General features: G+C 41.0%; 1 protein-coding gene across 1 annotated transcript; it reads right to left on the bottom strand.

Moving 5' to 3' along the window:
* Nucleotides 1-818: 818 nt before the first annotated feature.
* On the bottom strand, nucleotides 819-21516 carry LOC110046370 (ATP-binding cassette sub-family C member 4-like). Its single transcript, XM_089290024.1, has 7 exons — nucleotides 21390-21516; nucleotides 8945-9492; nucleotides 7900-8282; nucleotides 6099-7441; nucleotides 5369-5939; nucleotides 4779-4915; nucleotides 819-2271 (listed from the first exon to the last, which is right to left on the bottom strand). The coding sequence occupies exons 2-7, from the start codon at nucleotides 9473-9475 to the stop codon at nucleotides 1364-1366; spliced, it is 3873 nt and encodes a 1290-aa protein (XP_089146150.1). The 5' UTR covers nucleotides 9476-9492; nucleotides 21390-21516; the 3' UTR covers nucleotides 819-1363.
* Between the last annotated feature and the right edge of the window lie 1384 nt (nucleotides 21517-22900).

The raw sequence follows: 22900 nt of genomic DNA, 5'->3' as shown, positions 1-22900 counted from the left end.
CAGTTGACGCTTGCGGCAAACGTGGATCTGAAGGTCTCTATTGCCTCTTAGCCTGACGCTATTTACTTTCACAAATGCAAGTCTATAAAGTTATTTACAGAGCTATTAAGTCTTCAATTCGAGAAGCGGTCACTTTGTAAGTTTTCTTGAAAATACCAAACGCACTGACAGTTACGAACTGAAGAACGCAAGCTTGTCACTTCATATCAATGAATTTGTCTCAATGAATTCCTACCAAAACTAGAAAACGTAACTACATTTCTAGCTCCACAAAGAACTAACATGCACAATGGAAACGGGGCATGCATAACGTCTTATTCTCAACTCAGTTCATGGTCTATCGAAATGTGATAACCCACTATCTCTATAGTGTTTGATATGTCGCAGGAAACTAGGGTGCAACATTAGTAAACCCGACGATGTTATAACCGCAAGTTGCAAACAAATAATCAACCAATCAGAGCGCGTGCTGTACAACCATCGATGTTTGAACTATGCTATGACACAGCTGTCGGTATAACAACAACAACAACAAAAAACCGTCGTCGATCCTACCAGTTTTCAAGATCGACCTAAAATAAACTCTGTCGCGCATATAAGACCATATATCCGAACCAGACCATAATTTGAAACTCAGCTGACCCATAAAACAACATTCATTTGTCCCAAAGGATAAATTACGGTACAGTCACTCAGGTGCAACAAAGATCAATTTGTTTTGTCCTTTAAGCGTTTGGTGACGGCCTAATAACGACTATAACAATTTAAAGACAGTTATGTTAATGCTCGTCTTACTCCGGGTTGGCGAAACAACTTAGTTGCTACTTCATAATGTACGCGTTATATTTTCGTACAGAATATAATTAATTTTCAGGGCCTATGTAATAACATTCCACCCCCTAAATTTAAATCTTAATTCTAAAAGTGTAAAAGATAAGTGGTTATATAAAGCCAATAAACGTGCGTGAGTAGTAACCATTAAAAGACTAATACACCTCACACACCAATCGCAAACAACGTTGTTTAGATAAAATAGAGTGTTTTCGCTTCTTTGTACAATGTTCCTCGATGACATCATTAGCAAAAATTTTAAATGATACTTGCTACTGCTTATTTTGGGTCGGCTAGCAGCTCTCGTAAGGTCTCACATGAATGGCGTGATATCCTTTGAGAGGACAATAAAATAATCGGAACAATGCCCCCAACCCCAAAACAATAACACCTGCTGACAAGCAAAAGAATTACAAGCCTACGAGAGCTGCTACACTTCTGACTTTTTTTCGATAAGCAAGAAGTAAACAGCCGCAAAAACTCATTCAAATTTAATATGATCTGTAAATTAACAAAGGGGGATCTAGCCTATCTAGATACCTGCAACTCGAGCCAGTTCACTCAAAGCACCTCCTTTCTTATTTACTAAAGCGTCAAATTTATCAAATTCGTCAACCTCCCCATTTTTCAAGACCAAAATCATGTCACAGTCTTTGATGGTGCTTAAACGATGGGCTATAGTGATGACCGTGGAATCCTTTAGTTTCTCATGCATTACGTTCCAGATTGTTTGTTCTGTTTCTGGATCCACATGTGCAGTGGGTTCATCCAAGATGACGATCTTGTTTTGCTGTAACAGCACACGAGCCAAACAAATTAACTGTCGTTCTCCTACACTGAGATTTGCTCCATGTTCCAAGAGCTCGTGATCTAGCTTTTCCTCTAAACCTTCTACCAACGCTTTCAGTTGCACATTCTCCAAAGCTCGCCACAAATCTGCATCCTGCAACTGCTCCAAGAGATCGAGATTTCTTCTCAGCGATCCACTAAACAGAACAGGGCTTTGGCCAAGAACAGATATACATCGTCGGGAGTCTTGTAGATTGATCTGTTTGATTGGAATATCATCGACCAGTATGTCTCCATCAGCATCTGGCATGCGCATGAGAGCTGCCACAAAAGATGACTTGCCTGCACCTGTGCGGCCTACAACACCGATCTTTGTTCCCCCTTTGATGTTAAGATTGATTTTCTTCAGTACTTGAGGTCCACCCGGATAATACGTTAATGACACATCTTTAAATGTGATATTTCCTGCGTGTGGCCATTGGTTTGGGGGAAGCCTATACACTTTGTATCCAGGTTCTGAGTCAAGGCTGGTGTACGTCATCACTCGTTCAACTGAGGTCATGAAATTCTCGACATCCGAAGTTTTCCTGACAGCGTATTGAGTACGCATCGAAGTTTGGATGACATAAACAAGCGCAAGTCCGGCCCAAGCTGATTAAAACAAAAGAAAAAAAATGAGAAGAGAGTACTCAGATCATTACTCGGGCTTCCGTAGGAAAGCCCGAGTCATAAAATGCAAGCGTTTTGGTCGCCAAAAGGGGGGTCATGGTCGCAGGCGTTCCATGCGTAGACCATGGAAACTGGGGACGAGAAACACGATATTGCTCGCTCTTCGTGAAAGAATGCGGCGTTTTGCGAAGAAAGTTTTGGCAAGAATCGCGCCTTATACGTTATCTCACATACAAAGATGTCGATCGTTTTCAGAAAGGATCGGTCCACGAATTATATTGCTTGAAAGCCAGCCAGGTAAGCAAAGTTCACGCTCGTAACGTTCTCGTGAGATAACAACTGACCCGATTGCGGTAACTTGAATTAAATATCTTGCCTCCAAGTTAGTTGGCTTTCTAGTAGGGTGCAGGAAAAAAAAAACGGGTGAATTTGGAGGCACATTGTGTGGAAGAATTAAACCTTCGATTTTGCGGGGAATTGTGCAGTATTATTGACGAACCAATGTTCTTGCCAAGTCCTAAGGAAAATCTGCATTGACGATAGTTTAGCCAGTTGTTTCACTAGTAGTTCAAATATATTTAGCAGTCTTAGCAATTGCCAATTCTTTTAGAAAACTGTGTCTGACTGCAAAAGAAAATCATGTTGCGTGACATGAACTAGACGAGCATGAAACCAAGATAAATAGCAAAACAGAATGCCGCATCTTCCCTTATAAATGAGAGTCCTTTTTAAAAATACTCCTGCCTTGATTCAATAAAAATATGTAGCTTGAATATTTCTTCATAAACTGCGTCAAGGGTCGCAGATTCTTGGAAGTTATCCGCAAAATACACAACTTGAAAGTTTATGCAAATGTTGTGCAACGCAATTTGAGCCTATTGTAGTCACAGGACTGTTGTTTTCGCGAAGGAGTTTATCATGATTCGTTTTGGCTCTCTCGAAAGGGATTATTTAAGATCGCAACACGGCAAAGATGTTCAGCTAATCAATTTACTCGGATCGCCACGACCAGTAAACAAACTTCGCACAATTTCTGCTAGCATGTACAAAGTAATCGCCATTAGACCTCGAAAATTCTTTGCAAACAACTTCTCCATCGATGCGTAGACAGCTGTGCTTCATTCTCGAAGCAAAATGGTTTAAATTCACAACTTGCGATAAGATGAGGAAGATACTCATCGAAGCAACTTGAATAGTAAATATCTAAGCGGAACTCTTGTGCTAAAATATCCTGATTCTTTAAGTTGCTTTTATTGTGTCCAATACGCGTTTTCATAAAGTACGACTTTTTACTGTGGTACGAAGCCCGAGTAAACGCTCTTAGAGCGTTTAGTGCAGTCGTATGATACGGCTGGGTATTATTTTTTAAACTTGACGAATGAAAATACCTCGCCCTATGATACAACTTTCCGCTGAATAGACTAATTCCACATTTGACGGATATTCTTCTTCTTTTGATTGGTTAAGAGACCTCTGTCACCATTAAATAAACTATCTTAAATAGTTCTTTGCTACTGCGCTCACTCCCATCCTGTGAGCCTAGCTGCACACGATAATATTCTGCTCGTGCGCAGTTCTATCCGCCACCTCTGCCAAGACGGCATGCGCTCCTCACTCGGTCTTCACTGCACTGAAAGGGTTGTGTAAACAAGGTCATGGGTAAGAGAATTATTGACCAAGATTACAGTTTCATTGCTCCTAACTGGGAAAGAGCATTTGAACCAGCGACAACAACAACAACAACAACAACAACAACAACTAGAACTAAAACTAAAACAGTAACATAATTCTAGTTAATTAGAGTTTTGCATGGTACGTTGCGAGTATAAAGCATACTTTTGTTGCATTGGACAAAATTGGGGAGATAATCGCGTCGAAAATTTTATTTGCTAGGAATGGAGGAAATTTGCTGTGTTTTCTGAGACTGAAAAGGGCGTGAAGGGCCTTTTCTTTCAAGTTATCAAGTGCCAATGAAAAGTTAGACGTTGAAGAAATGAGTGTTCCCAATTAAGTATAAGTTTGAACGATTTCAATGGGTCCATTGTCGATTACAAGTCCAGCATTTCTTTCTCCACTAAGAGTCTGCTGTTCGTAGGGTACCCGGCACGCCGCCTCCATCATAAAAGAATCATTCACTTTTAGCTACTTTTGTTGTCGTATCATGCAGATATCGTTCCAATCCGAATTGCCTTTTGCCAGTAAACGAAAAACAGACCGGTAACAAGTAATGAGAGGCTCCTCTATTTTGCTGGCTGTGATTGCCCTTAACTAACGCGAATTCTCCGTGTCTCAGTTTAAACCGAAATGGTAATCTTTGGCGAGTCCCTGCGATACACCTCCATGAGAGTAATAGATAAACAGCAAAATGAAAAATAGAATATATTGATCAGCTCTGTTAAGAATAAGGCAAGCGTGGTGTCGTAATGCCAAATCCTCAGATTTAGTATCGTTTTTTTGGCCGATTTTGATTACCTTACAAATGCACCTACCGGCATCTTGAGACACCAAAACAGCTGCCAGAGACACTGCACCAATTAACATGGATATGAGAAGGTCTAAGCGTACACCAAGCCATCGCCCACTGGCCATCACCATAATATAGGACTGATTATGAACATCTTGATATCTAACGGAATGAAACTGCAGTACGTAAGTAGCTAGTCATTACTAAACACTTGAGGCTCTAGAAAACATATACAAGCGAGTCGCAATTGATCTTAATGGCACAAGATATTCAAGCATATCAATATACGTGGAAATGCGCGCAAAATCAAAGGAAATGCGTTTTATGTTCAAAACTCTAGTGAAAAGCGCCCTTAAGACTGTTAAAGCCTGGTTCACACTAGCGACATAACGACATAACGTCATCGACATAACGACATAAGGAAAAGATCGGTTTTATCTTTATGTCGTTATGTTCAGGCTGTTATGTACAATATGTCATTATGTCTACATGTTCACATTACAAACATAACGTCCTTTTTACGTCGAGATAATGTCCTTTTCATGTCGTTCGTGACGATGTCGGTATGTCGTTACGTCGCTAGTGTGAGCCAGGCTTAAGACTAAACGAAATTACCTGTAAAACTGATCCACGAAATCCCTTTGTCTGCCTCTGGTTCGAATCGTGTCCAGTCCATTCAGGGTCTCGGAAAAGTGAGAGAAGACTGGACTGCGGCATATTGACTCTAACCTTTTGAGCTCTCTGGACGTTTTCAAGTAATACTTGGAGATGTACAAGACTAACACAATCAACGGAACAACAAGAAATAGAAGCCAAGGATTTGTAACAGTTGGAACAATTATTGATGCTAACACCAACAAGACTCGCTGGATAGATACTAGAAAAGTCTTGGGCAACAATTCGTCAAGGCACCCTACATCTTTAGAAAATCGATTGAGTATTCTTCCCACGGGATTGGAATCAAAGAAATGAACCGGTGCTTGTAAAATAGCCAAAACCATCTTGTCATGAAGACGCTCTGAACATCTTAAGGAAACCAGAAGGAATCCATAAGCTCGAATGATGGCAAAGATAAGGGACCCACTGACGAGACAAGCATAGATAGTCAAGTTTGTGTTGTCTTCCTGATCTTCTGGTAGTTTCTTTGTTAGCGACGAGAGCCAGACGTCAGGAGCAACCATCATTGCTGAGAAAAGAAAGAGACAAAATAAAAATAATATGATCAAAACCTTGATAAGAAGCAAATCATAATGAAATTGTCGTTGATCAGCTTAATAATCTTATAAGAAATACAAAATAAAGTTATTGTTATGTATGAATGACTAGTTACAATAGGAACTCTTACCTTGCGTTATGAAGCACAAACAAATTACTGCACAGATTGTTGACCAATGTACTCCGCTTCTAAAGTAGTTCCAGTAAAGCTTTGATGAAATCACTCCGATGGAGCGATCTTCTTGTGATATTTCCAAACTCCTAGGTTCATTGGGTAGTGGAGCCATTGTGTCACAGCCATCACCTCCGTTTTTCTGTTCAATTTCCCGAGCAACGCTCTTAGTATACTTCCTATCTTTCCCAACTGTCTGATAGAGCGGGTCAACAGTTGTGTTTAGAATACCCTTTTCTTGCAGTTCAATGAAACTTCCCTTTTCCAACACGCGGCCTTTGTACAACACAATCACTTGATTAGCTTCTTTCATGTGCTGTTCCTGATGTGATGTTAACACTCGCGTTTTATCGCCCAGTAGGTCGTTAATACATGTTTCAAAGATATGTTGGCCAACTTTAAAGTCAACGGCACTCAGAGGATCGTCTAACAAGTAAAGGTCTACATCAGCGTAAACTGCGCGTGCTAAACTTACTCTCGCCTTCTGACCTCCACTCAGAACTTCTCCGCGTTCTCCAACAACTGTTTTGTCATAGTCAGGAAACCGCTGGATGTCTTCTTTGAGGGCGCATGCTTCAATTACACTGGTGTACTTTGTTTCATCGTATGGTTGACCAAACAGAATGTTTTCTCTTATTGTTCCAGAGAAGATCCAAGCTGTCTGGGGAACATAAACAAAAGAACCTTGGAAGGTTATTGTCCCGCAAACTTCAGAGATCTCGCCAGCAATCGCTGAGAGAAGAGTAGATTTTCCACTTCCCACTGGTCCAGTAATGACTGTTAGGCTTTGGGGTGCTGTGGAAAATTCAATATCCTGCAAAATAAATTCATCTTGCCGCTCGATTTGTCGGTTCGTCAGATTCGACACACATAAAATACTGGGCTCGTTCAGCGGAGTTTTTCTTAGGTCAGGATTGAATACCCTTGCCATTTTCGCCTGTTGATCTGACAGACCACTCGTAACTTTGGTTGCCTTGCTCCCTGGGTTACTGATGTCGTCTTGAGACTGACCACGTAAGATGGCGGGAAGGTTTTCTAAAAGGAGGAAATCTTCTATTCTTCCTAGCGACGCATGAGCGTCGTTTCCTTGCAACAAAGCAGAAGAAAAATTAAGGCATGTTATTGTTCTTGCGATATCCATAAAACCTAGCAGCATAAAGACATTTACAGGTGTGATGGGTTGACCAGTAAGCACGAGAGTAACGACAGACAACAGGGTCGCCATTGATACGGAACTGTCCCACAAGGCAAGAACTCCTGACAGAATGGCACTTTTCTTACGGATGGTGTTAATTTCATTTCTGAAAACAAAACGCAAAAGAACTATGAGGACATATCACTTACCAACACCGCTAGTGGCACGTTGTATGAAGTAGTAAAAGAGAATTGTCTTTGGAATTTCCGTTAGAGTCTTTCACAGCCGAGATATTACATGAGCGAATGGCCAAAGGAGCAGTTGCATAAACGAGGGTGAGCAGTACAACTGTTTTAGTACACATTACGAAGAGTAGTAGTCAGGAACCTTCAATTTGAGGACTGTTTGGCCAAAAACCAAGAACAGTTATCCCTTACCCTTATCCCTTAAAAGACTACACGCGTGGTCGTGTTCTGTCAGCGGAAAGTAAACGATGAGGTAACTGATCAAACTCGCAAGTTGGCAATAGAAGACGATGAGTTGTGACTGAAATTTATCTTACAGCTACAGTGAATGCAATTACACACAGAGTCAACATTAAGTACTACATTTGGTTTCCCCTACCTTCTCGTGCGTTGAATTTTTCTTCGATATTCGTCCTCCCACGCACGCGTTTTGATGACACGAATCCCAGAAACCACCTGGTTCATCAAGGAGATGCGTCTGTCGGACAGCGCTGCCGTGCGCAAGCGCAGTGCAGCACTAATATAAGAGATCCCAGCGAAATACGGTACAAGAAAACAAAGGAAAAAGACTCCCATCAGAGATTGCCAGCCAATCAAATACACGAGTAACACTGCTATCACAACGAGGAGAAAGCAGGAAGGAAACAATAAGTAAAGCCACATGACTGTGTCTTCCTCCATTCGCTGAACATCATTTGATATAAGGTCGATCACGTGGCCTGTCGTAAATTTTAACAATGCATCCTTGCTGAGAAGTAGCGTCTGCGAAAGAGGAAACACTAAATCTTAGGATTTTCTCGAAACAAGGATTAAAGAAGCACAATGTGGTGTGTGGTATTACTTTATCTGACGCTGCATCAACTTTGCAATCTAACGATGTCGCTAAAGCAATTTCTGTTGACTTCGATGAAGTGTCCGCATAGAACACTCAGTATCGGGGATAGAGGGTTGCCTGAAATTCTTTAAAAATTTGGAATTTTTGTTTTTACCGGAATTCGAATCTTGCGGTATTGAAGTTTTGTTTTGAGGAGCATTTCTCCCGGTAAGTTCAAAGCTCGTTTTCTCAAAACGAGTTTTATTTGCCTTTGAGAAAAGATATCTCAAGAAGGATTTAAGTTTTTGACCTCAAATTTTCAGGATTGCTGGGTCTGACTGAGTTAATTGTTGCGAATAAGGGAATTCGCCATAGAATTCCTAGGATAGAAGTTGTCAAATAAATGTTTCACAATTTAGATTGCGCAACTTAAGATGGTTGTAAGAGCACAGCTGGAGCTCCGCATTTTCAAATTTCGCAAAATCCCTCATTCATTACAGCTGGACATTTGTTTACGCTAGAATACAAGTAAAAGGACAAGGAGTCTCCCCTCCTCCCTCAAGGCTCGACCACACTCCCTCCTCTCCTATTATACACTATTCGTGCTTACCTTATAATAGATTAGACTTTTTAAGGCGCAACTAATTCTGATACTCAACAGCTCACATCTGTAGAAATAGTGGTGCATACAAAGAGCTCCTATGATAGAATTTATGCACAAAGCAAGTGTACAACCGTACAGAAGATTATCTTTTTGTGGCTCAGATGACATCAGTATGGAAATAAGATATCCCAATAGCAATGGTTGAAGAAGGGTAGAAATTGAACGCAAAGCATCCGTGGATACAATAATTATGGCATCTTTTACCGAGATCAACTTTATGACGCATTTCCAAAGTCTAGGCTTTTTGTGATTTCTGTTGCACTTTGCTTTTTCTTTGTTCCAGTTTGCTTGAAGCTGATCGGTCAGAAAAGTGGAAGAATTCTCTTTTGAAAGGGGTAAAAGATCATTCTCATCTAATGGTCGTTCACTGCCTATCTTGAAGATACTATTCATCCATTGAAAGAAAAGAAGAGACACGAAGCTGACTTTTTCTTTATCTTCACTGGGAGATATCTTGTTGTATCCTTTTCTTGCCATAACAGTTAATCTGAAAACTAACAAAGATCCGCATCAGTAGAGAAGAAAATTCAAGTTTGACAGCAAGATAAATCTGTCTTATTGAGTTCGCCGGCTTACTCAAAGTTGTCAAATTTATGCTGCGAATGCTACAATAGTTATCGGCTTGGCTATTGTTACTATCAGACGTCAGTAAACCTTGTCGAATGTAGCGCACAAGTTCCACGTGTTCAGTGGTACCAAGAAGCACAATTTTCAGAATCCATCAAGGAACTAAATTTTTTAAGAAGTAAAGTAAATGTCTTCTTTTTAGACTATTTGCCGGGAACGTTTTGCTGTTCCGCTCTCCATGCAGAAACCTATTCATAGCTTAACTTTCCAGGATAATCTTTTAAAATTCCCTAGCGAGCCAGCAACAAAAGCATCAGTTTATTTCCTAAGCCTTTAATAGGGCGTGGCAGGGCATGATATGATATGTGGAACCGTCGAGGTAAGACGTGCGTTAATACGTTCTACAGAGTATTTGTTTGTCGACGGGAAGTAAAGGAACGGAATAGCGAGTGTCGTTCATCAGAAGACCACTTCTCCTCGATTTATAGACTTAAGTAAGCTCCATTTTCAAAACATTCATTTTGGGTCCTATAGACTGCCAGCAGTCCCTTTCCTTTCCTAGCGTGGGACGGATGTGTTCATATATGCATAGGTAGTAGCCAGTAATATCGGCCTAGATGAAACGAGATGCATTGTCGCATTCTCGTGTCTAGAGCCTTCGTGTTAAATTTAGAGGATCTAAGTTGCTCATAGCCAGCAAGCAGGGTCTAATGGGCTGCGGCACGTACGGCAAAGCCGTGAGAGACGGGCTGGCGAGGGGCCTGGCGCGAGCCGGATGGCTTTGCTGGCTAGTTCAGTCTCTGAACTATACAGTCGACTCCCGATAACTTGAACCTTCAACGGAAATGAGAGGGTTAAAAGTATTCCTGCCTATACCAAATCACCTCTCCCCCCCCTAAAACGTCAAATGGTCCACTCCTTACTCTATTTCTATTCATACAATGTACATTTCAATCAGATTTGATTAAATAGAGTAGTCGAAAGAAAATGGATTGCATAAATCAGAACATACGTAACGCGAAACAAAAAGCAAATCAGAAGTCAAAATAATGCGAACTTCGCAGCTTTCAAAGGAGGTTTATTATGCCCCATTTCAAAAACATTCATTGTTTTTCCTGTAGACTGCGAGAAGTCCCTTTCCTTTTCTAGCGTGCGACGCTAAGAATGCGAAGGATAAGAAGAACGCTCAAGCGGCGAGAAGTGCGAGTCCATTTCCTTCAAGTTTCTTTCCCTACTTTGCAGAAAGGATTTCAGAAACAGAAAGCGTCTGCTGTAGTCTATGGGTCCGGCACTCCTAAATGTTGGCACATGAGTGGATAGGTTAGGGTAGAGCCGCTTTATTTTTACCGTGTAAATTAAAACTTTTTGGCACATGTGGATTCTGCCGAATGCGGGACACTCTTATTTCGAATTTTCTTCCAGCTAAAGTCTGGAATGCGGACTAACTATTGGTGCTGTTTGATTTCTTTTCAGTGGTACCTTTCGAGGGAAAATTTTCGTATCATCTGATCGATTGCCAGACATCAAAACCTATTCCCGGACGCCTAAACATTTGTCTACCGAGTGACGTATTTCCAGGTGCAGTCAATCGATAAACCGATAATCGATATTAATCGATAACATATATTAATCGAGGAGTGAAATTGATTGCCAATGGGAATCGATAACGATTGATTCCTCGAGTAGTATCGATTTTTATCGATTGTTATCGGAAATTATTTTTGTCCTTTTACAATTTGCACTGATAAAATGTTTGACAAAATTTGCCTGTAATGGCTTTGTTGAGTAATTTTATCAACCATCAACAAAATCACAACAACAGCAACAACTAACAGAAACTTTTGTGGGCTTTACATCTTTCTTTGCTTGTTTGCGACACCGGATAAAGCTCAGGCTATAGTAGCAGTGTAAAACCCTCCAGTCTCATGGTAGCATCGGAATTTAGATGAAGCAAAATAAACAACAGAGTCAGTGTTCTAGTGATTTCAATTATTTGCGTCTTGGAAACAAACGTGAGAATAGATCTCGGAGTAGGCCAGAAGGAAAATATAATCTGTAGTAGGATAGCAGTAATCACTTTGCCGCCATAAATATTGACCACGAACAGTACAGAAGAAGTTGTTTTCTGTGTTTCTCGTTCTCCTAAAACAAGGGTTCGACTTGTGAAGTATGCTTCTAGCTAGTTTGCCCCTCTCCTTCCCCTTTGAACGCCGGCTAGACGGGCTATTTCCTTGTGAAATAACAGCTTCTGCTGAACCAAGTTTAACCAAGTGTGTTTACGAAATTGAGGTAGACTCTGATTTACGCGAAATTGTCGATAAAGATATTCAGGATACAGTCAATAGCGCGGCGATGAACAGAAATGCCAAGATCCTGCTTTAGACCCCAGAGGACCTGGAAAAGAGGTCACTCCACCTGGACTTTGAATCCTTAGGTTTTAAACATCGTCATGTCATGTTAAGATGAACTCCTGTCTCGTGTAGTTCCAGGTATTATTTTACACAATAGCAAGGCCATCTGTAGTGTTTGTAAGGTACATTTCGGTGCATCATACATATTATACTTAAGCGCGCAATGTAAGTTGGGAAGTTGATTATTAAAGCAGCATGGCGGACTTCTAGGTTGGATTCGTGTGTCGTATCTGTTCATTGCAATAATCCATTTCCATCGGCTGTGGAACGTGACATCTGGCGACGAGGATTGAAGTTGCAACTGCCCAGACCATGGCGTCAATAAAGATAGACGATTTGACGAGTGTAAAACCCTTCGACCCACATGGTGAACCTTCAGGCGTGGGAAGGCGATGGCAGCGTTGGTTGAAAAGTTTCTCGATGTATGCCGACAGCAAAGGCCTGCTCATCGAAGCGGATAAAGCGGATAATAAAATCCAGAGGAGAGCTTTACTCCTTCATTCTGCCGGCGAAGCTGTTCAAGAAATTTTCGAAACGTTGGCTGACACAGGCGAGGCGAAAGATTACGAAAAAGCGGTGAAGGCTTTGAACGATTATTTCATTCCAAAGGTAAATTCGACATACCAAAATCACCTGTTCCGCGGCATGGAACAACAGGACGGCGAAACTGTGGCTCAGTTCGTGACGCGATTGAGGCAAGTGGCGAAGGACTGTGACTACGGCGAACAAGCCGAAAACCAGATTCGTGATCAAGTCCTGCAGAGATGTAAATCACATGAATTAAGGAAGAAACTACTGGAAAAAGGTGAGAAACTAACCTTAGAGCTGTTAGTTTCGACGGCAGCAAATCACGAGCGAGTTCAATCACAGCTGGAGAATATGGAAGGCAGAAAGGATATGAATTTGGTCCGCGACAAGCAGGAAGACAAAGAGAAGGAGTCTGTAAAGCGAGCATGCTACAGATGTGGAAAAGTAGGACATTTTGGACGAGACTCTGAATGCCCTGCGAAAGGAAAAACTTGCTATAAGTGTGGAGGAGGTGACCATTTTGGTTCGCAGTGTAGAACGAAAACAGCCAAACCTCTCAAACCTAGACGGGAAGAGAAGACAAAAGGAAAGAAAAAGAAGTTAGTAAGGTATGTGGGAAGTGAAAGAGATGAAGATGAGTATGCATTTACTGTGAATTCCGCTACATCTCCTGAGAAAATAGATGTGACTGTGGGCGGAGTTGTAGTTGCAATGCTGATCGATTCGGGCGCGAGCACCAATGTGATTGACAGAAATCTGTGGTCAAAGTTAAAGCAAGACAAGATTAAGTGTGTGTCGAGAAAGAGTGATAAGAAGCTTTATGCGTATGGCAGTAAACAGCCGCTGAACGTTCTAGGAACATTCTCAGCACTGGCAAGAGTAGAGGAGAAAGAAACCGAAGCCGAATTTGTTGTTATTAATGGTGAGGGGGCGGCACTGCTTGGAAGAGAAACTGCCATACAGCTAGGCGTGTTGAAATTAGGAACCCGGATCTGCACTGTGACATCTAATGAGACAATCATGTCCGATTACAAAGAAATCTTTGAAGGTGTGGGAAAGTTAAAGAATTACCAAGTTAAGCTGCATGTGAATCCAGATGTACCTCCTGTGGCGCAACCAGTCAGGCGCACCCCATCTAGTCTTCGAGACAAGGTTAAGGAAAAGATTGAAGAACTGGTAGCCATGGACATAATTGAACCGGTAGAGGGCCCGACCTCGTGGGTTAGTCCAGTTGTAGTAGTCCCAAAGCAGAATGACGAAATACGCCTTTGTGTAGACATGCGAAGGGCTAATGAAGCCATTATCAGAGAACGTTATCCTATACCCACAGTGGACGAAGTGCTCCAAAACCTCAACCAAAGCACAGTGTTCAGTAAACTGGATTTAAAATGGGGTTATCACCAATTAGAACTCCATCCAGATTCCAGAAGTATCACAACGTTCACTACACATTGTGGTCTATACCAGTACAAGCGCCTTATGTTTGGGATAAGCTCAGCTCCAGAAGTGTACCAGCATGTCATTCAGCAATCATTACGAGGCTGTGAAGGTATTGCCAACATCTCAGATGACATCATTATTCTTGGGAAGAACACTGAAGAACATGACAGAAGATTGCAGCAAGTTTTGGAGAGGCTGAAAGAGACGAATCTCACGCTGAATGCAGAGAAGTGCAGGTTCCACATGACCCAGATGGTGTTCTTGGGACTGGTGTTAAGCGACAATAGTATTGGCCCTGCGGAAGACAAGGTAAAAGCGATCGTTGATGCAAGAGAACCGCAGAGTGCACCAGAAGTCAGAAGCTTTCTGGGACTGGCAAACTACAATGCTCGTTTCATTCCGGACTTTGCTACGGTCGCAGAGCCATTGCGCAGATTAACCAAAAAGGGTGTCCGTTTCGAGTTTGGAGAAGAGCAGAAGAGCGCGTTCAATGAGCTTAAGAGGAGGCTATCAAGTGCAGAAACTCTTGGTTACTTTGATAAAAATGCCAAGACACTAATCATAACAGACGCAAGCCCGGTAGGCCTCGGTGCAATCCTCATCCAGGAGCAGCAAGGCAGGAAAAGAGTCATTAGTTACGCAAGCAAGAGGCTAAGCGATGTGGAAAAGCGTTATTCGCAAACGGAAAAAGAAGCCTTGGCTGTTGTATGGGCATGTGAACGATTCCATGTGTACCTTTACGGCATTGAATTTGAACTGTACACTGATCACAAACCGTTGGAAACAATCTACTCAAGCAGATCAAAGCCGTGTGCACGAATCGAAAGATGGATCTTGCGATTACAGCCATACAAGTTCCAAGTCAAATACCTACCTGGAGAGCAGAACATTGCCGATCCGTTGTCACGCTTACTGCATGCGAACGAGCAAGCAGAATCTTCATCAGCGCACAAGGTGTCAGATGAATTTGTCAGGTTTGTCGCAGTAACTGCCACTCCTCAAGCGATGACAACACGTGAAATTGAAGAAGCCTCATCAAAGGACAGAGAGTTCGTGGAATTGCGTCAGCATATTAAAGATGGAAACTGGAAAGGTGATCAGCACAAGCAGTACATACCAGTATGTGGCGAACTGTGTGTTATTGGCAAGTTAATTCTTCGAGGTACCAGGATTGTCATTCCGAGCAAGTTGAGACCTCGAGTACTGAGCCTTGCCCATGAAGGACATCCAAGAATTGTCAGTATGAAGCAGAGATTGCGATCAAAGGTATGGTGGCCTGGGATTGACAAGGAAGCCGAGAAGTTTTGCAGAACCTGTCATGGCTGTCAGCTTGTAAGTAGTCCGGCAAACCCAGAGCCAATCAAGTCAACCCCATTACCAAGTAGCCCATGGTAAGATTTCGCCATAGACCTATTAGGTCCATTACCATCAGGAGAATCTGTCTTAGTCATCGTTGATTACTTCAGCAGGTACTATGAAGTGGAAGTCATGCGTTCGACAACATCAGAGAAAGTCATAGAGTGTTTGGAGAAAATCTTCACCACACATGGACTACCTCAATCACTTCGAAGCGACAATGGTCCACAGTTCAGATCAGAAGTGTTTGAGCGGTATTTGGAGGATAACGGCATAGAACACAGGAAGACCACACCATTGTGGCCACAAGCGAACGGCGAGGTGGAAAGACAAAACAAGTCCCTCCTCAAGAGAATGAAAATAGCTCAAGCTGAGGGAAAAGAATGGAAGAAGGAAGTTCGCAAGTATTTGGTAGCATATAGGTCAACCCCTCATACTACCACAAGTGTGAGTCCAGCAGAACTCTTGTTTGGCAGAAAGATGCGTACTAAACTACCTGAATTGAGAGAGGAGAGTACAGAGAGTGAGATGCGAGACCGAGATGGCGAAATGAAAGCCAAAGCTAAACACTGTGCGGACAAGAAGAGGAATTCCCAGGAGTCAGACCTAGCTCCAGGTGACAAAGTCTTAGTGAAACAAGAGCGCAAAAACAAGTTGTCAACACCATTTGCTCCTGAGCCTTATGATGTTGTAACCAAAACTGGGAACAGTGTTGTCGTTGAATCACCAGAAGGCGTTTAACTTATGCGAAACACAACCCATGTAAAGAAGTACGAGGAAGCATCACAGAATCCGCAGGAAACAGCTCCATTGCTTGATGTTGCTGATCCTGTGGAACCGGAAGCAGAACAAGAAAAACTGAGCAGCCCGGTTATGACGAGACCAACAAGGGCCAGGAAACTGCCGGAAAGATTTAAAGACTTTGTTATGACCTGAGCGTCATTTTTAAGGACTCTGTTTTGACTTGAATGCTATTGTTAGAGACTCTGTTATGAGTTTATGTCATTATTGACTGTTACGGTTCAAAATAGGAGAATTAATTATTTTTAGGGCCAGCCGTTTTGTGAGTTTAAGTCGTACTAGGTTTTTAGTTGACTTTCAATTGTGTTGACATTTCCCTAAGATCATAGTGGTTATACAAAAAAAGGAAGGGATGTAGTGTTTGTAAGGTACATTTCGGTGCATCATACATAATATACTTAAGCGCGCAATGTAAGTTGGGAAGTTGATTATTAAAGCAGCATGGCGGACTTCTAGATTGGATTCGTGTGTCGTATCCGTTCATTGCAATAATCCAGTTCCATCGGCTGTGGAACGTGACACCATCTTTGACTAGTTCGGGTGGTTATTGTCGAGTTTTTCAATCAATAACAATTGATATTCCTGAAGACAGGGATTATCAATTTTTATCGATAGCTGCCAATCGATAGCAATCGATAAAGAATTTTTTCTGTGAGTTCGATTCTTATCGATTGCGGTTATCAATCGATAGCAATCGGTGATTGATATCGATTGAATCATTTTATTTCCGATATCGATTTTTATCGATTGACTTCGATTGACTGGTTTATTTCGGCTAACGATGTCAACAAAGAAATGCACTGGAGCTCGTCTGAACTGACCAAATACAACAGTGATGACCACCAATGCATCCTGCCGTATTGGGTGAAGTCACGTTAAACCATATCTACCAACTATGTTTCCCATTTCAGTTTGCTATTGAAGAGAGTCTCACTGAACTGCTGATCATGAGGGGAAAGAAACTAGACTTGAGAACTGTGCAGAAGGCTTTCACTAGTGCATCATTCTATATCGTCTGTGACTTGCGACTGTGTAAAATTCATATCTCCCGCAAAATATATGGTAGGATGCAAAATTCTATATTCCTAGGGTGTGAAGGAGTCTCAAGCTTGAAATTCTGTCTGTGATACACAATTCCTTACTGTTAAGTAAATTCGCTGCTAAAAAGATAAGACATACTATAAAGATAAGACAAATATACCAGGCTGTAGCTCCATAGCAATGGAGTTTGCTTTAGTTACATTTACACACGACTTTGATTAGCAGACATGCATATTACATGTTTAATCATGCACACCAGACCATTAAGTTTGCGTTCCCTTGTGGCCTTTTTACCAAAAGATTCATGGATACATTGCGTACAAAATGGAATGGTCTACTTTGATTAGCTCCTATAAGGTTTTGAAGATAATGAACAAGGTCACGCAAAAAAGTCAAAATAACTCTGCTCTTCTAAAACAATATTTCTAGCTTTGTTTATTATAAGTTAAACGTTTATCCACCCCCGAAAATTGAATTCTTGAAATTTTTTTTTTTTGACACCTTGGCGGTCTTTACGAATTTCTCGGAGCACCTATTGCGGCCCATCAGGGACTTTCTGCGTTACCCTACCGTAGATAATTTTGTTGCTATAGTTTTCTGACTGCATTTCGTGCTTCTGGCTACAAGAGTGTTTTGTTCAGTTGGATGGACTGTTAAGTTGTGCTACTGACCTTTCCGATAGCTTCGTTTATGTTTGATTTAAAGACTCTTAGCTTCATATTCAATCTCTACACACAAAGTTACACCTTTTAGTCTTTCACTAGCAATGACTCGGTTACATACGATGTGCTGAATACAACGAGAATCAATCGAGGAAAGCCGAGGTGTACTTGAACGGGAGCGCAAGAAACCACGACGGCGACGCCGAGGACAACGTCGATTATAAAATTAGTTCATATTTTACCTTCGAATCTCGCCCCCTAAAGTCATTTACTATGTTTAATGTTTATCACTGTCAAAGCTATCACGAAGTAAATTTAAAAATTTACAAAGTTAGCTGTCGTGGTTCACGTTCTCCAGACAACACAGACAACACAGAATTTGGTCATTTCACCCGGAGTACCAAGAATTGTAACGCACGTGTACAGCCATTGTTCTCGTCATTAAACCGGCCTTTTGTTTAGCGACATTGCCGTTGCGGTTGCCGTCGTGATTTTCTTAAGCTCCCTATTGGTACGTTGGAAAATCTATATTGGTCGTTGACATATCGATTTGTTTAGATCTAAGTGAGTGACAAATTGGCATGTTGTGAACAAATCTATATTGGTCGTTGTCATATCGACTAATTTGTTTACATCTTAGTGAGTGAAAAATTTGCATATTCTGACGCGTATCCACGACTAAAAATGCGAAAAATACAAGTCCTTCGTGATAATGTGCACAGACCCGGAGACGTGAGGAATGCCTTGCTACAAGAAATATTTTAGTTTATAAGGTGGCAACACTTAATTAACTGAAACTTTCCACACCTCGGGATATTGGTAATCCCTTTAGCACATTTATTGGAAGGCTTCGCGCGGAAAGTTAACAGCAAAGGATAAGGTGATAACTTTGACTTATTAGTTTACCGAACTTTCCTTAAGATATTTTAGTCGATTAACCAGCGGGTCAACGGAATAAGTGCGCGAGAGAAACCCTTTCTGTACCAACTTTTTCTGATCCAAACGGGCGAGATTTTTATTGTGAGGGCCTGAAATTCCCAAGACGTGAGATAAGGGAAGCTATGCATGTAAAAAATAAATCAATCTCAAAGAAGCGTTCTTTCTGTTACTTTCTTAGTAAAAATATTAGTCTGTCGACGGTCAACCACAAATATCTCATAGCTGTCAACTGGAACAATAGGGTTAAAAATGGCAATATGCTGAACTTGTCCATCGTTGTCTTATAACTGATTTCCCATTGGCTGAATATGAATGCAGCTGTCCTGTAGCACGAGTGTAGAAAAGTGTAACATGAGTGAAAAGTCGTTTACGAGGGCAGATTACAATTAAAGATATCCGAAGTTAATTCGGAGTAGCTCGAAAACTGCCGACGGCCATTTGAGGTCAGTTTCAAAGCAGGTCGAAAATAAATGAACGATTTCCGAACACTTTGGAAGATCACGCCAACTCTTCAAACAAAACAACTCTATAGCTACGGACGGAGATTGTCGTGCTGAAAGAACAATGCGCTTGTCAGTTAACCGAAACACAAACTAATAAGTGGAGGACTCCCAGGTTATTAGCGTGCGTAAAATGGACATTTCATTCAAAATAAGAGTGAAGTAGAAATGTATTCATTTAACTGAAAGTATACTGAACCTCTTTTCAAGATCTTGCCGAAGGATTTCCATGATTTCACTAGTACGAAATATGCAAATTTGCGTAGCTTGTGTTCGTACACAGTAATTGACTATGCATATAACTACGTTCGGTCGACCATAACGAAGCGAAAAGTGACCTCACTTTCGAATATTGTTTGCCGACATCTCTGCTTATCTCTTATGTTAAAACTATTTTTAATCATTGATCTGGAGAAGTAGCCAGGAGTGGAGTACGACTGCATCGCATTTTAACTTATATTTCGGGGGAAATTGATGTTTGAATGTAAAAATGTTTTGACACTCCGAAATTTGTACGTTCCGTAAAGTCAAATTACCACAGTTCACTCGAAGTTGCCGGCATTATCGGAAGTAATATATCAAACACGAGAGACAGTGGTTCATCGGGATATCCAAACACCGAGAAGAGAGTTGAAAATACGACGCGTAGCGGAGTGTCAGTTTTTGACGAAATTCGAGGTGTTTGGATAGCCGATGAAACACTGTCTCGAGTGTTTGATATATCTTCTCAATCGAAACTAAAACTAACAAGTAAACGCAGAAGTAAAATCGTCAAAATCTATGCTAATTAAGACCGGGTATCCAAACCTCCTTCACGGTTGATGAATTATTAATGAGTTTGAGAACGTTTGTTAATACCTTCGAAACTTGCAGAAAATAAATGAAAGACCAAGGGTAATTGGTCTAAGTAATCAGTGAGTAGCGAAAGACGACATAGTTTTCTTTTTTAAACATGTAATCACATATGTTTTTCCCGTGCAAATTTCAATAAATAAGCACTTGTTAATTTTCCACATTATCCTTTGAAATTGCACTCGAAATTGTGTTATTGCGTATGCAAAATAAAATAATAAGACTCCTCTGATATTGATTATAACGCTCGCCGATGGAATTCACGACTGAAAGTAGCGTGAATGTTGATTAAAACTAAGATGGTTACGTTTTCTTAAAGAATGCCACCGAAACTTACACGAAGGCAATTTTGTTTTCTTGATTTCTCTCTGTTATGGTTCAGTGAGGATGCCGTGGGCGATGGAATGAATATTCCTGAAATCCTTTCGCAGTTTCTTGTGTCAAGTTTTCATTAACACAAGAACATCTTTGATGAAAGACATCAATTTTCGAAGGACTTCAACAATTCAACGACTGACCATTGTGAATATTAAAACATCAGATGTGAACAAAACGCCCTTCACAGTACATGTCTGATTTACATTACGTTTGACACCAATCAAGCGTAGCGCCGTTTTCTGTAAGAATTTCCATTCTACCAGACTTGATTCCAAGCTTGTTACGAATTTAGTTCTGAAGAGACGTTGAGAGACGTTGAGTACTTTGTCTGTTTATAATGGTGCCCTTAATGGAGTACCACAGTCTAGCTGATAGGACTTCAAGATCGATGTTGTCAGCAGCAAATAAGGGAATCGTTTACGCAATATCGCACTCGCTATTGTAATTCCCCTCTAAGTATGAAGATTATTTTTTTCTGATAATGGTAGATAATGAAAACCTCTCGTGTTAACTTTGGATTAGATATCAGGGCACGAATGATGCACTTGGATGCTAATAACTCCTTTCGCTCTTCCCTTCTTTGCTCTATCTTCTCTCTGTGCCCCGAGGAAATAGGAAAGCTTGAGATAGTCTAGATCTAAGTTGTACACTGGTTGGCTAGTTGGGTTTAGAGTTTTACGGCAAATTAAAAAGGCTCGAGCTCTGATGCATTTCGTGAAGGGACCGTCCACGGGGCAGCAAATAAAAGCGGCTTCTAGCACGGAATCCTCGTCAGAGCTCAAGATTCCCTGCCGGACACAATGGCTTTTCTGGCACATTGTAGCAATCATCCTACCAATATGGAAATTTCATTTCGTAACGTAGAAGTGCTTTCCTTGATATCTTATTTCACTGAGATAGCAATACATTTAGTTACCTTAGTAGACGGCCTTTCAGACCTCATCTACAGTTTCGGTCAAGATCATCCGCAAAGCTTGCATGGCCAACACAGTTTCAAGAGATCTTCAAGGAATTTAAGATCATGAACATAAACAATAATGTTTATGGTTTATTGATCAAGCGTGAGGGCAAGATTGCTTGATATAAGCCAAGATCATTTGCGTGTTTATGAACCGAGACGCAGTCACGTACCCATATAACACGAAAAATAATAATAATAATAATAATAATAATAATAATAATAATAATAATAATAATAATAAGTTGAATTTTTTTTTCTTCATCCCGGCAAAAAATTGGTCAGCCTAAATTAAAGAAAACTGCTACATATGTATCCTTGTTAACTTTCTTTCTCAATCTTTTCACAGTCCGGCTGAGTTCAAACTCGTTCCCAGAGTCTTCGTTGCCCTTGGCCAGCGTCGGAAAACGAGAGCTCTGGGATCAACCATTTTAAAATAACCGAATTCTGCCCGTCCGGTTTCACTGCGCAGTCTGCATGTATGGCGCACGCCTGAAATGGTTGCTCCCAGAGCTGTTATTTTCCGACCGCTGGTCAAGGGAAACGAAGACTCTGGGAACGAGATTGGGTTGAGTTCTATACATCTTGGCGGATTTATGTGTTCACTTTTTTTATTTGGCGAGCGCGGGTTGCCGTGGTTTTGTAGGGAGAAATTATCTTACGGGATCCCTGAAACGCTCTCGTTAGCGGAATTTGGCATGCAAGGAGTTTGAATTTCCTTTGTACCAACTCAGTTTGCATTGAGGGTGGTGTAATTGAACATGCTGGTTGAAAAAAAACTCGGCATGAAAACTGGAAAACTGTGGATATAAAGGCTTTCATTTTTCATCCTGTACAGTTTGTGACTTCCAACACAATATTAATTTCAATCTGTTTAGTTAACCATGTTTGCATCCCCCACCAGACTAGCCCTTTTCACGGTTAACTTTGCTCATTTGCATTACAATAAAATCTAGCATGTATGTGAGGCAATTTCGGCCTATTTTGTAATTTTAGCCCGAAATTGCCTCGCATCCACGTTGGATTACATTGTAATGCAAATGAGAAAAATTAACCATGAAAAGGGCTATTCCCTCGAGGTACCTATTGTTAAGGACGTTCGCGCCCAAAATGTTCCCACGCACAGATTTTTTTAAAAAAAACTTGCGATGTAGCGAGGTAAGGACAACCTTTTGTCAAAATAGCTGGAAAAAAACAAACAAACAAACAAACAAACAAACAAACAAACAAACAAAAAACAAAACAGGGGTTCACCGTGCTCGTTTTCAAAACAAGGCGCATTCAAGACCATGCGTTTTTAGACGCTTTTGTTATTTCTGAAGACGATCTTAGTTTACAACTATCACTGAGCAATGAAAGACGCTACATTATAACACCCCAACCACCTGAAATGAACGATATCATATGTCGTAGTATAGAAAAATATGGCTTTAGTTGTATTAGTTAATTTTCTGATCATAATGAAAGGG

The sequence above is a fragment of the Orbicella faveolata genome, unplaced genomic scaffold, assembly GCF_042242905.1.
Source record: "Orbicella faveolata isolate gen_17 unplaced genomic scaffold, um_ofav_v1 contig_2, whole genome shotgun sequence".
Taxonomy (NCBI): domain Eukaryota; kingdom Metazoa; phylum Cnidaria; class Anthozoa; order Scleractinia; family Merulinidae; genus Orbicella; species Orbicella faveolata.
Note: the sequence above shows the minus strand (reverse complement) of the source record. Positions and strands in the feature narration are given on the sequence as shown.